Source organism: Vanrija albida, assembly GCF_041260175.1.
Source record: "Vanrija albida strain AlHP1 chromosome Unknown contig_5, whole genome shotgun sequence".
In the NCBI taxonomy this organism is placed as follows: domain Eukaryota; kingdom Fungi; phylum Basidiomycota; class Tremellomycetes; order Trichosporonales; family Trichosporonaceae; genus Vanrija; species Vanrija albida.
Genome location: NW_027191424.1, coordinates 1,005,485 through 1,025,442, shown reverse-complemented (window position 1 = coordinate 1,025,442; position 19,958 = coordinate 1,005,485). Strand labels below are relative to the sequence as shown.

General features: G+C 62.9%; 6 protein-coding genes and 1 non-coding gene across 7 annotated transcripts; 3 read left to right on the top strand and 4 right to left on the bottom strand.

Annotated features, from left to right (window-relative positions):
* Positions 1–223: 223 nt before the first annotated feature.
* Positions 224–323, bottom strand: Q8F55_006513. The gene has a single exon. It is a non-coding gene; the product is annotated as a tRNA-Ala (tRNA).
* A 742-nt stretch (positions 324–1,065) lies between these two features.
* On the bottom strand, positions 1,066–2,360 carry Q8F55_006512 (uncharacterized protein; the record flags this gene model as incomplete). The annotated part of the gene is made up of 5 exons (XM_069354972.1): positions 1,066–2,004; positions 2,055–2,081; positions 2,128–2,191; positions 2,242–2,314; positions 2,351–2,360. The coding sequence occupies 5 exons, from the start codon at positions 2,358–2,360 to the stop codon at positions 1,066–1,068; spliced, it is 1,113 nt and encodes a 370-aa protein (XP_069207043.1).
* A 1,004-nt stretch (positions 2,361–3,364) lies between these two features.
* On the top strand, positions 3,365–5,032 carry Q8F55_006511 (uncharacterized protein; the record flags this gene model as incomplete). Its single annotated transcript, XM_069354971.1, has 4 exons — positions 3,365–3,772; positions 3,867–3,900; positions 4,044–4,084; positions 4,166–5,032. 4 exons carry the CDS (start codon positions 3,365–3,367, stop codon positions 5,030–5,032), a joined length of 1,350 nt encoding a protein of 449 aa, XP_069207042.1.
* Positions 5,033–5,402: 370 nt separating this feature from the next.
* Positions 5,403–8,074, bottom strand: BEM1 (bud emergence protein 1; the record flags this gene model as incomplete). The annotated part of the gene is made up of 5 exons (XM_069354970.1): positions 5,403–7,047; positions 7,104–7,208; positions 7,308–7,454; positions 7,510–7,666; positions 7,738–8,074. 5 exons carry the CDS (start codon positions 8,072–8,074, stop codon positions 5,403–5,405), a joined length of 2,391 nt encoding a protein of 796 aa, XP_069207041.1.
* A 4,025-nt stretch (positions 8,075–12,099) lies between these two features.
* On the top strand, positions 12,100–14,529 carry Q8F55_006509 (uncharacterized protein; the record flags this gene model as incomplete). Its single annotated transcript, XM_069354969.1, has 3 exons — positions 12,100–14,021; positions 14,069–14,340; positions 14,390–14,529. 3 exons carry the CDS (start codon positions 12,100–12,102, stop codon positions 14,527–14,529), a joined length of 2,334 nt encoding a protein of 777 aa, XP_069207040.1.
* Positions 14,530–14,814: 285 nt separating this feature from the next.
* TIF35 (translation initiation factor eIF3 subunit g) lies at positions 14,815–16,121 on the top strand (the record flags this gene model as incomplete). The annotated part of the gene is made up of 4 exons (XM_069354968.1): positions 14,815–14,831; positions 14,878–14,909; positions 14,996–15,164; positions 15,428–16,121. The coding sequence occupies 4 exons, from the start codon at positions 14,815–14,817 to the stop codon at positions 16,119–16,121; spliced, it is 912 nt and encodes a 303-aa protein (XP_069207039.1).
* A 346-nt stretch (positions 16,122–16,467) lies between these two features.
* Positions 16,468–19,921, bottom strand: rfc1 (DNA replication factor C complex subunit Rfc1; the record flags this gene model as incomplete). The annotated part of the gene is made up of 12 exons (XM_069354967.1): positions 16,468–17,626; positions 17,667–17,752; positions 17,791–18,163; positions 18,212–18,328; positions 18,365–18,664; positions 18,703–18,870; positions 18,914–19,404; positions 19,451–19,499; positions 19,547–19,552; positions 19,590–19,632; positions 19,677–19,761; positions 19,820–19,921. 12 exons carry the CDS (start codon positions 19,919–19,921, stop codon positions 16,468–16,470), a joined length of 2,979 nt encoding a protein of 992 aa, XP_069207038.1.
* Positions 19,922–19,958: the final 37 nt, after the last annotated feature.

Genomic DNA, 19,958 nt, shown 5'->3' with positions numbered 1-19,958 from the left:
GGTGGCGGGTGCGATCGGCCAGCAACGGCACAGTGTCGGCAGCGACTGTCGGCGCTCGTCGCCGCCGTCCCGTGCACTGCCGGCCTGTCCGCTCTCGCAGCTCACTGCGCCTGTCGCATCGTTGCTCGCCAGGCCCCCGAGCTGCCGATTGGATGATCTGCCACTAACGCCACCCGCCCATCACGGGATCAAAATCGTGACGCGCCAAAGTCAAAAATGTAACTGGACGAGTTAGGAATCGAACCAAAGACCTTGACAAATCGGTCGCGAGAGGCAATCAGCCACCTGCGAATGTCACGCTCTACCAACTGAGCTACACGCCCGCCAGCCACTTGCTGATGCGTTTTGCCGGCGGTGGGGCTCTACGAGCGTGCACGCGTGCTCGCCGCACAGGCCCACGCGATGCATCGTGCTCCCCACGCGCCGTGTCGCTGCCGGTCTGCCCCCCGCCCAAGTGAAATATCAACCCGGACCCGTACTGGCGATTCTGGGTGGACGGAGAGTGTTGAGGCAGAGCTCTGGCGGCCTGCGGCTCCAGAGGCTCGCAGCCATATCCTCCTCGTCAAGCTGGCCGAGGGCGCGGCGTCCCTCGATCGCGGCGTTAGGATCAGGCGGCCGGGCCACGCCGAGCCACGAACGGAGATCACAAGGCGAAGGCGCCCACGGCCTCCCCCACAGCCATGGTCCAAGTCTTGGTACCGCGACGCTTGAAGCCGCCGCCGACGAGGAGGGCCCCTTGCAGAGGGCACTGAGCCAAGCAGATACCTTGAACGGCGCGGTCCTGGTCCAGTGCCGAGGGCGAGGTGGGATCGGGGTAGACTTGGGGCGGCTGAGCACGGGAGGATGCGCGTCGACCAACCTGGGGAGCTCGCTGCTGTCAGTCCGTTCAGTGATGCGACGCGGGGTAGAGCGAGCGAGGACACTGGCAACGAGTGAGGCGTCACACATGCGCCAGCCTCTCGCATTGCCGCGACAGGATGTTGCTCGTGCGAGAGGCAGATCAGTTCCTCAGGCCGTCCAGTTAGCAGCCTATCCACTCCCACCAGCCCACAGCAGCACATGCATCTAAGCCCCCTCCTCGGGCGCAGACGCGGGCGCCGACTCGGCCGGCGCCTCAGCCACCTCCCCCTCGACAGCAGCGGGCGTGGGCGCCTTGGGCTCGGCGGACGCCTCCTTGGGCTCCGCAGCGGCCTCGGGCACGGACACAGGCTCGGCCGCTGGCTCCTCCTTGGCCTCCTCCGTGGCGTCCGGTGCAGGCTCGGGGGCAGCCTCGGGAGCCTTCTCCTCCTTGGCTTCTTCGGTAGCAACCGCGGGAGCAGGGGCCTCGGCGTCGGCAACCGCCGGCGTTGTCTCCTCGACGACGGGGGCAGGGGCGGGGACGTCGACGGGCGCGGTCACCTCAGCCGGCTTCGCGCTCTCCTCAACCGGCTTCTCGGCAGGCGCAGCCTCCTCGACTGTGGGCTCGACAGCTGGCTCGGTGGGAGCGGTGGGCTCCTCGGCGGCAGCGGGCTCCTCGGGCGCGGCGGGTGCCTCGGCAGCAGGCTCCTCGGCTGGTGTTTCGTCCACAACGATGGGCTCGGCGACGGACTCGGCGACGGGCGCAGCGACTTCCTCCTCGACCACCTTCTCCACCACCTCGTCCACCTCGATGGGCTCGGACGCGTCGACCGCGACCTCCTCGGCCACGACCACATCCTCGATGACGGCCTCGGCGGGCGCCGGCGTCTCCGCCTCGACCTTGGGCTCGACGGGCGTCTCGGGCTTGGCGTCCGCGGGCGTCGCAACGTCGGGAACGGCTGGCGTGTCGGCGGCTGGTGTCGCGATGACTGCGGGCGAGTCTGCTGGCGTGTCGGCAGCCGCGAACAGACGCGCTGGCGCAGGCGTCGCGTTGGCCGTCGGTGGCTCAGTCTCGTCCTCCTCCTTGTCCTCGTCCTCGTCGACCTCGTCGCCCTCCTCCACGTCGTCTCCCTCGTCCTCGTCCTCCTCGAAGGGTGTGGACACGGTCTGCGGGTCAGCGTCACGCGCCTGTTGTCCACCACCGCTGCGCTACCCACCTCGTCAAGCTTGATCCACTTGCACACCTGCGCCGTCAGCATCCATCCCGCGCGGATATGCCGCCGCGCTTACCTTGAACGTGCTTCCTTCTGGCAGGCCGGCGGGTGCGACCCATCCCTTGCGCCATCGCTTGACGCTGTGGAGGTAGGTTAGCGAGGATAACAGGCAGCAGGAGACGCGACGTACGGCGCAAGCAGCTGGCGCTGGTACGCCTCGGATGCAGTGTTGGTCGTGAACCGGCCTTGGATTCGTCGCACGCCTGTGCTGTCAGCGAGGGGACGACGGGTATACGCACCGTGTGACATTGTGTTGGTGGATGGATGAACGGAGGTGGACAGTCGAGTGTCAACATTCAGTTCCCGCCGTTCGTGTGGTGCTTCGCGTGGCTCCGGAGACACACCTCCACTTAGTGTCCCTTGTCTGTCCTCCTACTCTTCTCCCAGGCGGTCTGCGTCGGTGCAGAATGTCGTCTGAATGGGATCACCTGCTAGCAGTATCACGCCCATGCATGCAACCCTCTTTCAGCTCGGCGCTGCGCTCAACGACCACTGCTAGCTGCTGCCTCGTGTGGCCGGTCCCCCCTTTGGTCCATCTCGCGTGGCAGTGGCAGCTGAGAGTGGCTCTTTCACTCTACGCCCTTGCTACTGACCCCCCGACTGTTTGTCACGATTGTTTCAAACTGACAAGTCGATGCATGCATTGTGCATGCATCTCGGCGTCGAGGGCGGGCTCTGGCGCACCCGTGCGGCGTATTCCAAATGCCGTGTCATTGTCGTGCAAGCAGTGATTAGGCTCGCCTGCTTTTGGCAATTGGGAAGCAAGGGAGCGGACCCTTTTCTGTCGACTGGACTTGGCCCAGCGCCCGTCCTCTTCCCCCGCCCACTCGCCTCGCTCCCTCCCATTCCTCGTCTACGCCGTCGCCACGCCACTGTGCCACCATACGACAACGACCACTGGCTGTACTCCCACTCACTCACCGCCTAGTCGTCCATCCACCACCCACCCACCCGAGCCACCAAAGATCCGTCAGCATCTTCGGCCTCATCCACTTTGCACTTTGCACAACACACTTCAATCTCCCATCCCCACCATTCGACACTTCTCGTACACCCGTCGACGCCATCACATCGACAGGTCGGCACTCGCAAACACCCTCCGTCCTCCCGCTTAGCGCCATTGCTGGCCAAAAGCCCGTACTCGCAATCCCGGTCGCCGTCCCTCACCTCTCGACACGACCTTCCCCGCCTTCCCTCCAACCACTACATCCTCCAACCCAAAAGCATCCCGGGCCGTCTCGCCACCCACCAACATGTCCGAGCCATCCTCTGCCCGCCACTCACCCAAGGACAAGAGCCCCGTCGCGGCCGCTCCGGCCGCTGCCGAGCCCGTGATCGACCCAGAGCTCGCCGACCTTCCCCCTCCCCCGCACCACTCCAACGGCGCAGCCTCGTCGTCGGCCAATGCGGCCGCCATTAACCGCGACACGCCCTACCCACCTCGGCAGCCCGGTGACCCAATGGGAATCACCGAGTCGATCGCCAGCGCACCCAACCCTCACCACGCCGAGTTCTCACCACTGCCGTTCACGCAGGACAGCAGCATTGATGTCACGGCACTCGATGACGCCGCGGACAATGCTCCCGGATCACCCAACGCTCGTCTCCTTCGCGCCATTGCCCCTCCCAATGCCGCGCAGCCCAACCCCAACTGGCCACCTGTGAGTGTTGCCGTTTGCCACGAATCGCCATGTTGTCTTGTGACAACATGGCAGGTGGCACTGCCGCTTGTACAATGCTGACAGCCACGTGCAGCCTCCTCCAAACGCTAGTGTCAACCTCTTCATCGGTATGTGTTACACCTGATCGTATACAACACCACTGCTACAATGTCTCCGGCGGCACAAGCCCGATGACAAACATGGCTGTCGGTGCGACACGGCGCTACTGTCTTCCCTCGTCGTCATACAGGAGCCCGTGCTAACGTTCCAGGCCGTGCACTCTTGTCCAACGGCAACGACAACTGGCCTTTGGTACGTCGACTTGTCTCTCCTCGTGCGGATCCGTCGCTGACCTCACCTTCCTTTCTCATCTATGTACGCTGCGCCTCACAGAAACCCAACGACATTGTCAACTGGATCAGAAAACACTACCCCGACGAGTGGGACGGAGACGAGGGCCGCTGTTCGGCCCACCGTGTCCGTACCTATCTTGCACGCAAGGGTGCCGACATGTACTACGAGAAGCTCAACCAGGGCTGTATCGCGGGATGGCGTATCAGGCAAAACCACCTCTGGCGATTCGAAGGAGGTGGATTCCAGGGCCGCGGCATGAAGCAGGAGGAAGCTATCGCCGCCCAGCAAAAGGAGAACGAGTTAATGGCAACAGCAGCACACAAGGCCGCCGCCGCTGCCGCTCTCGCCCAGGGCCACCCAAGTGTCAAGGTGTCGATGTCGACCAGCGGTCTCGACGGTCCTCCCAACAAGCGTCTCCGCAAGACCAACGGCCAGGCAAGGAGGAAGAGCGAGAAGAAGAAGCTTGACGAGGACGAGTACGGATACCAGGCCGCCTACGCGCAGCAGTACGCCCACCTTCCCGCCGAAGGATCAGCCGAAGCCGGCTTTGATGCCTCGCTGGACGCATCGACCTCGGCCGCCGCTGCCGCTGCTGCTGCCGCGGCTGCCGTCGCCTCGGTCGAAGAGCAGGCCGCATCGATCGCGGCTGCCGAGGTCGCCCCTGTCGCCGAGGCCTTCGCCGAAGAAGCCGCTCCGGCGGGCGAGTCCAACCTCGACGACGCAAGTCTGGTGCAGCAGGCCATGGCCGCTGCCACGGCCGCCGCTGGCCAGATCGACGAGCTCGACATGGGACTCGACATCCCCGTCGAGATGCAGATGCACACCGACACGCACGACCACGACGGCAACGACGGCTACCACCAGTACGGCCAGGTCTTCGGCGGTTCATACCAGCAGGGCCAGTAAAGCCCCTCCTCCCTCCTCCTCCTCCTCCTCCCAGCGAACGAGGACAGTCGTGCAAGAGAAAGTCGTGTTTGGGGAACGGCCACCAGCATTAGAGCGCAGTCGTACTTGTCGAGTGTTAGAGTAGTCTCAAGAGTCTGTAGATAGCCCAACCATGTCATTTCCAAAGTCGACTATACCAACGGCTGAGACGCCGGACGCATTCGAGCACACCTTACATTCCGGAAAGAAAAGAAACGACTAAGCAATGCTAGACATACCTGCTACGACAACAGGGCCCCCTCTTGCACCTCTGCACCTCTGATCCTCACCTCCTTCTCATATGCAATAACAAGTAACGAGGTTCCTCCTCACAGACCAATGCTCCCACTCCTTACTGCTCGGCATAGAGCACCATTTTCTGATCCTTGGTGTTGATCCACTCTGACAACTCGTGGTCGTCGCGGATCGGTCGCTGAGGGGCGTTCGCTTGCTGCGAGGCTGGCCCGCTTCCGCCGAGGCGGTACTGCAGGACATTGATCTCGGGCCCAAGGCGCGCGCGGACCTTGTCCAGAAGGTCGGCAAAGCCGACTGTGGGATGGACGCGAAGAGCGATGAGATCGTCCGTCTTTCTGTCGTAGATCTTGATCTTGATGAATGACGTCGACGGCTTTGCTGGAGGACGAGGCGGTCCAGCGGGCGCCGGGGCCACGGCCGCTGCAGGAAGCTGTGGTGGTGGGGGAGCGACAGCAGCAACTGGAGGAGCGACTGGCTGCTGGGGAGGAATGTGGGCAGTGGCCGCGCCAAACGAGTTGCTGCCCGCCGAGTGGGATCCTGAAGTGTTTGCCCAGCCTCCGTTCTGATGACTGGCACTGGATTGCTGCTGGTTGGCAAGGACAGTTGCGTTTGTGGACGCCGTCGTCGTGCTCGCGTTCCGTGCGTGGTTGGAACTCGTGCCAGGCGCGATGCCAAGACCGGGGAGGTACTCGTCCTGAAGGGGCGAGTTGTTCCGCACAGCCTGATTCTGCGTCCACGGCTGCAACGGTGCTGTTGGGTCGTGCTGGTTCGTGACGTTGGGGTCGGAGCCTTGGCGGGCTCCAAACGGCAGGTGATGAATGGCGGCAGCCGACGTCGATGAAGATGGGGGGCCACTCTCGAATGACAGGTCGCCCAGTCGCTCCTGGAGCTCCTCGACGGCATCTGCTCTGGGGCTCTCCTCGCAGTAGTCGCCATACTTGGCCGCGAAGAAGGTGCGGATGAGCTCGTGTCGCAGGATGTACCCAGCACCATGGGCTCTCAAGTCGAGCAGCGCGCGGACATACGAGTCGAGCTCATCGCGTCGGTACTCTGTCAGCTCGTCGTCAATGGGCTCGTCGACGGGGCCTGGCATGTAAGGCAAGATTCGCGGCGGCGGCGTTCGATCCTCCTCGCCTGGCAACTGGCGACCGGCCTCTGTGGGGAACGTGTCGAGAAGAGTGATCTGGAAGTCGTAAAAGTCCTCATAGGTGCGATAAAGAATGAGGGTGTAAGCGGTCTGCGTCTGGTCGTCTGGGACGAAGGTGCAGTGGAGACGGAACCAGTAGTTGCCCGACTCGTTGTGGAAGGACGGGACTCCAAGCTGGACAAGTTCACCCGCGGGGAGCATCTGATCCTGTTCTGGCCGGTACCCTGTAAGCGCCGTGTGGTTGGAGATGGGTGGTGATGGTTGCCTGCGCGTCGCGCTCGAGGGCGAACCGGACCGTGCGTTGGACTGGTGGGAGGCTTCCGACGTCTGAGAATCGCCTTGTGCGAGTGCTGCGGCCTGAGCAGCAGCGGCATACGGCGAGTTGGGGACATGCTGGTCCGGCGCGAGGTCCAATCTTCCTAGGGGGATGGCCGCTGCCTTGTACTCTGCTGTCGCCTTCTTCCACTCTTCGACCTGAGGAATGGTGGAGGGGAACACTTCGATGGGCTTTCCCGAGATGGGATCGCGGATCTCGACAAATGCGACGGGGATGAGGCCTGGCCCACCGAGTCTGCCTATGGGCTTTGCGACAAACCTGCGCGCGCAAGTCAGACGGTGCACAGAGAAACAAAGGATAACGACGCGACGTACCACTCGTGATTGCTCTGCGCAATGACCACGATGGGTTCGCCAGCCTTGGCTTCGAGTTCGTCGGGGCGTTCTGCGTGGAAGTCGTACTGGACGATGGCGTATAAGCTTTGCAGTGTCAGTTTCTTGGGGGACTTTTCCATGGCGCATGGAGTGTGGGTGGATGGCGTCGAGATGGCAGAAGAGAAATCAGCGTTTTAAACTCACGGTTGCGTCTTCTTCTTTGTGGGCGAGTTTAAGCCCATCGTCGGGGAACCTGGGCCTGCGTTTTGCAGCTGGGCTGGCTGCTGCTGCTGAAGCTGCTGCAGTTGCTGTTGGTGCTGGCCGCCTGCCGAGCGAGACAATGACCTGGCACTGGCGCATTGTTAGTTTTGGGGCCCTGCTGGACGCCATCGAGGTCAGTGCTCACTGATCCGATAAGGTGGCGACTGGAGACGTCGGCGACGTTGAGCCTGCTCCCTCGCCCGACTGCGAGCCGCTGCCAGCAGGAGCGTTTTGGCGACCTCCCTTGGCAAACTCTTCAAAGTCGCTCTTGGGCACTAATCCTCTCGAGCCCGTGATAGGATCTTGAAGAAGACGGCAGTCAGCACGATGCACAAGGCGGCGGAAATTCCACCGCGTCGACGTCACGACTCACTTAACGCTTCATACCATCCTTCGCGCTCGCCCGTCACATACCAAAAGTCGCCCTTTTGGTAGCTCAGCTCTTGAGGGTTGGTACTCCTGTGCGAGTTGAGGGCCTTGATGACCTTTTGGGGCGGTGCGACCTTTTCGGTTGGCCTGGCTATGGGGTTGATGAAGGCGCCAGAGCCAGCGACGGGGTCGTCGGCGGCAATGTGGTTGTTGTTGGGGTAGCCTCCCGACCAGCCGCCCTGGCTGCCTTGCGGAGCGTGCTGAGCGCTCGGACCGGCGTTGCCATGGCCGTGGCCGTGATGATGGTGGCCGTTATTGAGTGAGCGGCGGAGTGACTTCATGCCCCCGGCTCGGTTGTAGGCTGTGTGGGGGCCGGCGCGGTCAAGAGGAAAGTGAGGACGGTGTTTTATGCGACGCGCGCGTGGGTGCGAGCCTGGGCGCGACAGACGGTTCGACAGGATGTTGCAAGGGACGCTCAGAGGTCGACGCACGCGCAGCTGGGCGCGTGGGGGTGGCTGGAGGGTGGATGGTGCACGCGGGCAAGAGAAGGATGGAAAGGCGGAGAAGGGTTGTGCAAGGCGCAGTGTTGGCTGGGTGGTGGGTGTTTCCCTATGAGATCACACGGCGGCGGCGCGTTGCGGCTGGCGGCAAGGCGGTAGGTTTGGCGTGCTGGCGACAGACTGTTGCGTGGGGGAGGGAGGGAGGGAAAAGGGATGCACGTAGGTGGAGTCGAGAGAGTGCAAACAGGCAACAAGAGCACGCGCAGCGTGGAGAGGTCGATCCAAGTCGTAGTGTTCGTCAAGCCGTGCGTGTGTGGTGTGCGTGTGTAGATTATGGCGAGTCTGCCGTCGTCGTCGCGACGAGGATATGTTGTTCGAGGTGGTTTGAATGGATGCAAATGGCCTAGACGACTATTAGAATCCAAGAAATGAGGGAAGGGATGTGTGATGTTGTGCGTGCAGCAGTGTGCATGCAGGGTGCGTGTCCGCCGCCGGTGTCACTGCCGCCGCCGCCGCTGCCGCTCTACGCGTGGTGTGTGACAAGTGTGCCGTTTCTAGGTGGCTAGGTGGGTGGGTCACTTGGATCTGAGCCAAACCCCCAAATACAAGCTAGCAAAGCTAATCACTCTAATGGCTAATCCGATTTCAACAAGCCGGCAGCAAGGTCGTAGTCGTCAGTGCTCGTGCATCCGCAAAGGGTTCACGCCGCGCCGACTGCGGCGGCGGCGGCAACAGACGCGGCGGCAGAGGCTGCCGCTGCCGCTGTGGCAGGCGGCAGTGAGGTTGAGGGTGCCGCACGGAGGCTCGCGGCGCCGGAGGCGGAGGCGGCGCAGAGGAGCCAACTCAGGCATTAGGGCCAACGAGCCGCCGCTGCAGACGTCGTATGTTTGCTTTACCTTTGTCACCTTGTCGCCTTGCTTAAGCCGCTGGCTGTGCCATGTCCCAGCTGTTCCTCCCCCAAAACACGACTTCGCAGTGCACACTCGGAGTGTTGTTTGCTTTTACTTTTTTCCCTCGGTGCCGCTGCCGTGCGTGCCGGGCGGCTGGGGAGTGTGCCGGGCCTGGACCCAGTCTGTTTGCTGCCTTCCCTCCGTTCCTCCCTCCCCCTTCCCTCCCTCCACCCCTGTGCCCTCTCTTCCCTTTGGCGCGCCGCCTCTGCTATTACAATCAGCACCAAAGTTGCCCTCCGACTGCATCGGCACTGACTGAATGCTCAATACAACTTTGCAGTGTCATCAATCGCAGCCACAATCATGCATCAATGCGGGCCATGTACTCCTCGCTCCCGTATCCCAGCAACAACAATGACGACCCCCGTCCTCATCATCCACACTCGTTAGAGTTAACCCACAGAGTATCCGTGCACCAAGTTGTGCAACCCCACCAACACGCACAATCGTCTCCTTGTTTACCTTACCGGTTTGGTGGGTTGTTGTTCTGGGCCTCTGCGGCCTCTGCACCCAACCTCCCTCTTCAGGCATGGTACCCATGCCTCGCTCGCCTGCGACGACCGAGGGTAAACAAACAAACCCACAAACCTGGTTACAACCCCCGGCTACAAGCTTACTGCATTTGGCGATCTGTAACATCTGGTCCTGAGATGGAAGGCGAAAGGAAGGGGCCAGGTGTTCGGGGGGGCGAGTGGGGAGCAACGCAGCAGCGATACGAGTAAACACAGAGGTAGAGACGGCTCTGGGAACAGGGGACCACTAGCAGCTAGCACTGTGTCGCAGTGGCCGTGGGGAAACAAGCCGATGAGCAGGGGCTAGACGCTGGCGCTGCTGGGTTGGCGCCTCACTCGAGGGCCACAGTGTTCCACCACGCCACCAGTCCATTCCCGCAACAGCGAGCGCCCATCTTGATGGTGCCTGCTCGTGCCATGCCAACCCAAACACCGAGAGACGGCGACAGCGGCCGCAGCCGCTCAGACATGACCGACGAGGCGGTAGAGGCGGCAGAGGCAGCAGCCGCGATTGGGGGCCTCGTGCGCCTCTTCGTCAGCGGCAGCGAGCGCCCCATCGGAGGATTGACGGGCGTCGCACGACGTCCACGACCAGAGCCGCGCATAAGGTTGGGCGTCAACCCAGTCCGAACTGTTGGACCTTGTGTCGACGTCGCGTGATCTGTAGTGCACAAGGCAGCTCCCACGACAAGGTTCAAGCCATCCGAGAGCCAGAGCAAGTCGAGCCAGCGGCGCTGGCAGCGAGCGTGCCAAGCGCATGCTGTAATGCACGGGCTTTTAACTCGGACACGACGTACGTCGGCAACCAGTCGCCGTCGGTGTCGGGGTTGTGCCAGCTCTGGCAAGCTCGCTTCGTGTTTCAGCATCCAAGGCAGGCGTATAGAGTTTCCAAAGATGGCGATTGGCGTCGTCTGCATCAGTGGGCAGCGGCAACGGCAGCGCAAAGGGCCCGATCCAGGTGCTTGGGCAGGTGCATGGCGGCGTCTGCTGCTGCTGCTGCTGCTGCTGCTGCTGCTGCTGCTGCTGCTGCTGCTGCTGCAAGCTCTGCCCTCTGAAACGGGGTTGAGGCGGGCCAAAGGTCGACAATGTATTGCGACAACATGGACGCCGAAAGCAGCTAAGCAGCGGACGAGCCAGGGCTCGGCTGGGCGGAACGTCGGCGGAGAGATTTGCGACGGAAACAAGCATCAGTCACGCGGCAGCGGCGGGGAGTGAGCGAGTAGGGGCGGCAGCAGCAATATCGGGGGCCGGGGAACTAAAAGAGGTCCTCGGTCGTCGGGCTCGTGCATCCTGGCCCGCCTCGAGGTCGGGCAGCAGTCTGCCCCATGCGCAGAGGAGGCCTGAGGCGATGATGAATGCTGCTGCAGAGGCGGCGGGTGGTGCACGCCAGCAGGCTGATGGCGCACGCCACGGAGGGTTGGGGCGCACCCGGCTGGGGTACAAAGGCCCTTTTGTTGTTGCCTGGCTGCCTGATGGCGACGACGACGACGGCGGCGACGTGAGCTGGCGTCGGCATTCAAGGCTGCGCATAGGTGGTGGATGCACAAGGCGCCAAGGAGGCCACTGCAGGAGTAGGCAGCGTGCTTGGTGCACAGCACTGGAATCAAATGCCTGCCTACCTACCTGCGTGCGTGCATGCCGGCGTGCGCATTCCCCTCGTCGCTACGTCGCATCAGTGCCCCGGAAATTATTCTATCACAACAACAAAGCAAGCACACCCATCACACTCGCTCATCGACGCGTCCGTATCCAACACATTGCCGCGTCCGCGTCCGCTGCCAGCCACTCTCCCCGTCTTGTCGATCCCCGACCCATCCCATAGACCCGCAGCAGCGCTCACGGCATAGTCGAGAGCGCTCGAGCGAGCGAGCACCTCTTTGAACTGCCGAAACTCAGGCACCTTGGACTGGGCCGCCTTGCCGCCCGTGCCGCAGCCCGAGTGTCTTGCTTTGGTCGTTGTTCCTTTTTCCTTTTGCCCTTTGTCCTCCTCTCGCCTCGAGCTCCTCTGCTCTGCTCATACACCACCGCACTCGGCCTCGCCTGACTATTGCTACTTTTGCGCCAAGCCAAACCCACCTAAAATACGGTAAACGGTCGTAGCACTGGCTGGCTAGAGCAAGGCAAGGCAAGGCAGCAAGGCAGCAGCAGCCAGGCGGTGCACCGCGACCACCACCACCACCATCACTCACTCGCCGCAAGGACCGAGCAAGCAACAACACACTGCACCACCCAACTTGACACTCATTCCCCGTCTTTCGCTCCTCCCCCCACCCCCACTCGACATCCTCGCGCGACACCCACTTCTCCACATTACTCCATCAAATCCATCGACTCGCCCACCGACAGCACCAACAACAACCCCCACCGCGCCGCTGGATAGCTACACACGCTCGCCTCCAGCACAATGGCGTCGGTACAGGCCAGGAGGCCAACCATCACGGCCTTACCCGGCGCATCCGACTTTGCCGCAGCCGCAGCGTCCTCGGCCCACTCGCCGCTCGACCAGCTCGGCCTCGCCATGCGCCGCGGTGGCCAGCCAGACGTCGCGAGCGCGGCTGCCGTCGCCGCCGCCCCGCGCGCCGCACCACCACCCATCCCCACGCTCGACCTCAACCTCTTCCGCTCACCGAGCATCTACTCGGTCGAGAGCAACCTCGACACGATCAGCCTCACGAGCGAGGAACACGACGCGGCCTATGGCGACAGCTCGATTGGCTACGGGTACGGGTTCACCCACGAGCCCGAGGAGCAGGGCACCGACGAAGACGACGACGACGACGATGACTACGGGTCGCCAGAGGAGGGCACCGAGATCAACTTTGGCGCCGAGCCCTCAACGTCCACGCCGTCGACGCCGCGCGCAGCCCGGCGAATGGCCTCGGACGAGGTCATTGGCGGGTCACCTGTCCGCTCAGGCGCATCCACGCCGACGTTCCGTGTCCACAGACCCAACCAGCATGCAGGCGGCCCAGCACCCCCTCCCGTCCCCACCGTCCCGTTCAACGTACGCTCCGCCGTCTCTGACGGGCCGTTTGCCCTCCGCCCAGTGCCTGTAAGGTCCCAGCGGAGTGCCTCGTCATTGGCGTCATCGACGAGCACAACGACGACCGTCACGCTGCAGCCCAGAGCGGCGACCGAGCCCGTGCCCCGCGATGCGCCGGTGGTTACCCGCGACGCACCGGCGCCGCACCAGCCTCAGCACTCAACCGTCCCCGACTGGGCCAGCGTCCACGGCGAGCAGGGCTCGGACTGGGGCGACGACGAGGCCGAGTTCGAGTGGTTAGACAAGGGCCACCCTGAGGCAATGAACGGTAACACGAACGGCACCCTGCCCAGGAGGCTCGGCCTCAGCCCCAAGCGCCTGTCACGGATACGTGCAGCAGTGCCCAACCTGACGCCCACCAACCTCGTGCCTCCGAGCTTTGCTGCAGGGAGCGGCAGTGGGGGCAGCAGTGGGAGCAACAGCTCTGCGTCGAGCCCTGTGTCACCCGGGCCTCCAGATGGGCCACAGAGGATGAGAACAAAGAAGAAGCGCCCAATCGTTATTCCCCGACGCGCCGCACCCCCTCCCCCGACCGGGGCACCGAGCGCTCTCCCGCAGACGAGAAGCAGGTCGCCCCAGCCACTGAGGTCACCACCGACCCGGGACGGCAACTCGGTCTTTGACTCGCACCCGTCGGCAGAGACGCCCCGAGCGAGGGATCAGTCGTCTCCCGAGCTGGAAGGGCCCGTGCTGCCGCCTGTCGTCATCATCAACGCGACACCTGATCGCGTCGCAAGACGCCAGCCGCCCCTCATGGTGCCGCTCAAGGACGGCGACGGCGGCAACAGGCCAACATTACGACGCGTGCCCAGCCACCAGTCAGAGCACAGCATGCAGTCGTCGCTCGCCTACTCGTTCTACGATCTGGACGATCCCAGCCGTGCGCCATCCAGAGCAGAGTCCCCGAGCCGTATGCAAGAGGCGCAGCAGCCGCGTGGGCGCTACGCCAAGATCCCAATCACCACGATCGACCCCGCCGGTGGCAGCCGCGTTCGTGTGACCGACACGACACGGTCGCCAGTGACGCCCGTGACGCCCGGGACCCCCGGGACCCCGGGCGTCCTGGGGCCGAACGCGCACAGCCGCTTAAACCTGCAGTCGGCGTCGACGACGTCGCTGTCGTCGATTTCTGCCGCGGGTCTTACCCCCGATGAGCTCGTTGCCGCTGGACTGGAACAGCGTCGCGCCGGTCACCTGCCCAAGGCTGCGTACATGTTCATGAAGGCCGGTGAAGCCGGAGGAGCGACGGGGCAGATTTACTGGGGCCTGGCGCTGCGACATGGGTGAGTGACGGTGTCACGCGAGTGTGACGACAGCTGACACGGTGTAGGCAAGGCGTTGCGCGTGACGAGAGACGCGGATTCACCGAGATCTTACAGGCGTGCGACCGATCGCTTGCGGAGGGACCGATTGATCTGCGCGCGGCTGCGGGCTCGATCCTCACGCCGCAGCAGGTGCAGACGATGACGCCGGGGTTGTCACTGGGGCTGTACGAGGTTGCGTGCTGCTTCCTCGACGGGACTGGTGTCAAGCGGTCGCCTGATACCGCGCTCGAGTACCTGCGCATGGCGGGCAGTCTGGGCGACCTGAACGCTCAGGAGGGTGAGTGTGGGCGTGGTGGGGCCGTGTGTGTGCGTGGCTGACGTGTTAGAACTCGGACTGCTTCTCGCCAAGGGCGGCCATGGTGTGAGAAAGGACATGAAGGAGTCGGCCAAGTGGTACCGTGCTGCGCTGGAGCAGGGCCTGAACACGCCTGGTCTGGCGTGGGTGTGGAAGGAAAAGTACAACTAGGCGGGTGCTGGTGCGGTGCTGGACATTGGTGTGCTAGAGCCGGCCGGCTAGAGAAGGTGTTGTAACACTATACACATGCACAAACAACAAGTAGATGTCACCGGTGTAGGGGTGCCACATTGCCGAAACGCCGGGGCGCGCGGGTGGGACCTGGCTGAGCCAGCGTGGTCGAGCCTGGGCGGTGGCAAAATTCAGGTTCCGCTTTGAAGTTGCAGCTGGCGTAGCGTCGAGCGCCGGACTGACAAAAGAAGTGCAAGTCGAGTTGAGTGCTGCACAACACACAAAATGGCGTCCACTACTGCGTGAGTGGGCCGGGGCGTACGGAGCGCACGAGCTGACAACGCGCAGGATCAAGTCCGACTGGGCTGAGGATGACAAGTGTGGGTAGGCGTGGGCGTGGGCGTGGCGCGCGCGCTCGGCGTTGCGGTCGCGCAAGACGGACGGCTCGCTGACGCTCGCCTCGCAGACGAGCTCCCGCCAACAACCGAGACGACGTCGCCCGACGGCATCACGACGATCGTGAGCTGGAAGTTTGACGAGCACGACCAGAAGGTCAAGGTGACGAGGAGAGTGCGCCGCAAGGTGCAGACGACGATGGTGTCGCACACGGTTGCTGAGCGCAAGCACTGGGCGAAGTGAGTCCGAGGCTGAGGCCGAGTCCTCGCCGCAGGCGAGGGCGAGGGTGGCGGGGGTAGGGGTCGGCGATGGGGCTGGGCGATGCGACTGGCAGCGCAGGACACGGCGGACAGGCGGGGTCGACGGGCCACTCGGCGAGTGGCAAACTGCCCCAACCTTTCGTGTGCCTTTTCACTTTGCCACTGTCGGATCCGGCTGCCTGCCTGCCTGCCCCACCCCCCGCCGCATCTCGCTGCGCTCGATGCCCGTGCTAACGACGTAGGTTCGGCGACGACAAGGGCAAGCCCTCCGGCCCCGACCGCCAGACGACCATCATCGGCGAGAACATCTTCTTCAAGGTGTCTGCCGTTAACAAGGCGGCCGCCGAGGCCGCTGCCGCTGCCGCCGCTGACGCCGCGGCCGCCGACAAGCAGCCGGCCGGCAAGGCCGTCGTGTGTCGTCTCTGCAAGGGCGGCCACTTCACCGCCAAGTGCCCGTACCGCGAGCAGCTCGCCGAGCTGGACAGCGCCGCGGCCGCGCTCGACGACGACGAGGCGGCGCCCACGGGCGGGCTGGGCGCCGCTGCTCCCGGCGGCCTCGCGCGCGCAGGCCTCGGCGCCGGCGCCCCGGGCGGCAAGTACGTGCCTCCCAGCCAGCGCGGGCTCGGCGGCGCCGGCGAGAGCATGTTCCGCAGCCGCGACGACCTGCCGACGCTGCGTGTTACTTCGCTCAGCTACGACGCAGAGGACGACGACCTGCGCTCCCTGTTCGAGCCGTTTGCCAAGACTGGCCGTCTGGCCCGCGCCAACGTCGTCCGCGACCGCGAGACGCGCGAGTCCAAGGGCTTTGGCTTTGTCTCGTTCGAGAGCCGCAAGGACGCAGAGACGGCCCTCCAGAAGATGAACGGCTACGGATACGACAGCCTCATCCTCAACGTCAGCTGGAGCCAGCCGCGTGAGCCCAGGCAGGGCCCTTAGGCGCGCCCAACTGCGAGCGCAGCGAGCAGCACGACGACGGCGATGGCGACGGCGACGTCGTCGCCAACATACCCATGCACACCTGTGACATAGACGTAAAAACCGAGCGGCGTTATGTAGACCCTCGGATGATGCATTGCATGCTGGGAGCGGTGGGCGGGGCTGCGGGGCATTGCATGCTGGGCGCGGCGGCGGTGGCGGCTCTGGCTCGGGCTGTGGCTACGGTCTGGTATCTCACGTGCAAGCTTTGTACATCATGGTATCCACACGGCACTATGGTATATGTACATCACCGCCTATGGTATATGTACATCGACGCCTATGTACATCTGCGTCGCGCCGACACCTACTTCTTCGCCTTCCCCTTGCCCTTCGGCTTGACCGCCTTGATCAGCTTGTCCTTGCCCAGGTCGTTGACGTCCTCGTCCCCGTCCCCACCCGCCTCGTCGTCGTCGGGCGGCGCCTCGTCCTCCTCAAACACCTCATCGTTGTCCGGCGCCGGACCCGTATCCGCAATCTTCTTCTTCGACGCCGCAAACATGTCTCCCTTGTGGAACGCAATCGGGTGGTCGCCCTTGTTGTACGTCCGGGTAAACGCAGACTTGGTCGCAGTCGGAATCTTCTTGAGCACCAACTCCTCCTTCATCGTGTCGACGCCCAGCTCGACAAACGCGTCCCAGTCGTCCTTGCCCAGGTAGTACTCGTCCATGGTAGCAATAGTGTCGTCGATCGCGTCCGAGCCGTTGCTCATCAGCGGCGTCACAATCTTGCTCGCAAGCAGCGGCATGTACTGCTGTCGAATCTCGTCGCGGCCACCAGATACTCTCAACCGCATCCGGATCTGGATGTCGGTCAGCTGGCGCTGCAGCTTGGTCTGCTTCGAGTTCTGGCCAAGCCACTGAGGGAACGATGGGCCGCCCCATCCACCGTTGGGATTGCCTCGTCCAGGGCCGTAGATTTGCGACGCCGGTGCCACCATCGACGTGACGGCGTGCAGTGGCAGCAGAGACCAGTGCTGCTCCGAGCCGTGGATCATGCGGTCGACCAGGTCGCCGTCAGAGATCCAGTCCGCCGCCTTGCTGATAAGCTCGAGGTTCTTCATCTGCTTCTCGGGGCCGTCGAGGTTGGTTAAAGCCGAAGGGTTCGTCTTGATGTAGTGCTCCTGCATGAACAGGGGAACAAACGAAATGTCGTGGAAGAAGAGTTCCATCTTGTCGTTCAGAGTCTGTCGGTTTGTCCTCGAGAACGCATACGGCCCGGTGATCTTGTCGATAATGGTGAACGGTGTCATGATCGTGTTCTTCTCGTTGAGCTTGAGCAGCTCCTTGCCCTCGTCAAACGACATGTCCGACTTGCTGAGCTTGTACGTGGACAGCATGTTGAGGACCTGTCGGATGTCCGAATTGACGCCGCCGATGAGCTCGTCGACGACATTGGTAGGGATCTTGAGCTTTTCCTTGTGGAGAATCGACAGGATACGAGAGCGGATCTCTGGTGCTGAAGGTCTGGGGAGAGTTAGCCACGAACATCTGATGCCCAACTCACTTCCTAAACGCCAAGTTGAACGTCGTAGCCCAGAGCGGCTTCATCTTCGGCAGACTGCGATCATTACAGATGAGAATCATGGGGATCTGGGTGGGTCAGTAACATGCGAACACTGCGGACCCACCTTGGTCTTCTTGATGAGGGCGTTGAGGGCTCCGACACCGCCACGGTCACCAGACGACATGCCGTCAACCTCGTCCATGATCAGACAGGTTCGCGAGTTGACATTGGCGTTCGCAACAGTCGTGCTGCCCGCGCCCTTTCCTTGGAAAAAGCCGTCCAGCGACGTGTTGTCAATGTTGGTAAAGTTCTCAATGAGCTTCTTGCTTCGTGCGTCACTCGCGTTGAGCTCGAGGGGGTTGTAGCCAACTAACTTGGCGACGAGGTGCGCAGTAGTAGTCTTGCCGATACCGGGGCCACCGGAGAGTAGTGCGGCACGGTACAAGCCGCCGCCGTCCTTGCCCGGTCGCTTGAATCCCGTCTTGTAGTTCTTCTGCCTGCAGGGGGGTCAGCTTGGTAGACAACAGGGGGTCCGGTAAGCTGACCAGTCGGTGAGCCATGCGGTGAGCTTCTCCACGTTGCCCTTGTTTCCACAGATCTCCTTGATGTTGGCCGGCGCGTACTTGGTGGTCCACAGCTGTGCCGAAGGAGGTGCAACCTTCCTGGCCGGTCAGCATTGTCTCCACCGGGCAACTCACTTGACGGCCTGTCCTGTTCCCTCGAGCGCTGCCTCCTTGCGCTTTTGCAACTTCTCTTCCTCCTTTTCACGGCGCTCAAGCTCCTTGGCCTGGTCGAGGACCTTCTTCTCCTCCTTCTCGATGGCAGCCTTGGTCTTGTCATCCAGCTTGCCAGGCTTGCGAGTGCGGATCATGTCGAGGAACTCGTCTTCGGTGAGGGTAGGGATGCCCTTTTCCTTGATCATCTTGAGCTTGCTAGGACCGGCATTGTCGCCGAGAACAACGTATGATGTCTTGCCGGAAGGGCCGCCCGTGACCTTGCTATAAAGGTTAGCTATCGTAAAGACACCAGGACGTACGCAAAGTATCGCTTTGCCAGTTCGATCGCCTCGTCTCGTCCGAGTGACTCGAGCTCGCCGGTGAACACCAAAGTCAGGCCCGCAAGGCAGCCAGGCTGGCCCATAGGAATGTCCTTGGATCCTGGGGCTTTGGGTCCCGCGGCACGAGAAGCTGCGTGGGCGTAGTAGCTAAGCCGTCAGCGAGGTGTTGTATGGCATGGTTACAACTCACTTGAACTTGGGCTTGTCCTCCCCGCCGTCCTCGTCCTTCACTTCCGCCTTCGCGGCAGGCTTGGCAGCAGCAGGCTTTGCAGCAGGCTTGGCCGCCTTGGACGAGCCTGCCGCCTTGGACGCCGGTGGTGTCGCCTTGCCCCTGGCCTTGGGCTTGGGCATGACCTCCTCTTCTTCTTCACTCTCACTGTCGTCTGACGGAGGGGCCCTCGCCTTGGCCTTGGCATTGGGTGCAGGTCGCTCATCCTCGCTGTCAGAGCCGACGAGACGCGGCTTCGCGGCCGGCTTGGCCGGCGTAGACTTGGGGGTGACCTTGGGCGGGGCCTTTGGAGCGGGCGCGGCGCGCTTGATAGGGCGCACGGGGATCTCCTCGTCACTGTCCTCGTCAGAGGAAATCACCTTGCGCTTGGATGCGGAAGAAGGGTTGGGAGCGGGCTTGCGTGGAGAAACGCGTGTTGAGCTTGGTGTGCTCGACTCGGCAACCGGACGGCTCTGTGCACGGTCAGTTTGGCCACCATCACAGGCACAAGAAACTGACCGACGACGAAGCAAAGTGCTTGCTTGTAGTTGCAAGCTTGGGTGCCGGCCTTATCTGCATTAGCACACGAGTCAGGAGCGTCTGGCATACACATACTTTGCTCTGCAAAGTTAGCTCGACTCGTGTGGCCACAACTCACGGCCTCTTCTTGATCTCAATCTCGCCATCGCTGTCGCTCTCATCTGGACGGTCAACACGCGCCCTTGCTGGACACCTGACAACATACCAATCATAATAGGCTCGTCTCCAGTACCCTTGGCCGCCGGAGCCTTGGGCTTGGGCTCTGGCTTCTTGGCGGCCGCATTGCCGAACTGGTGTGGTCAGCTCGCGCTCAGCGCCGGGTCACCCGACGCGTCTCGGATCACGCACAAACGCTCGGATATCGGCGCCGCCGCCTCCGCCGCCCTGCGACGACTTTTTCGCTGACGGCGTCTTCTCCTGGCTCTTCCGAGGCGATGCCGGGGTCGGCATGGTGAGGGTGTCGTCTTGGTGATAGAGGAGAGTGCAA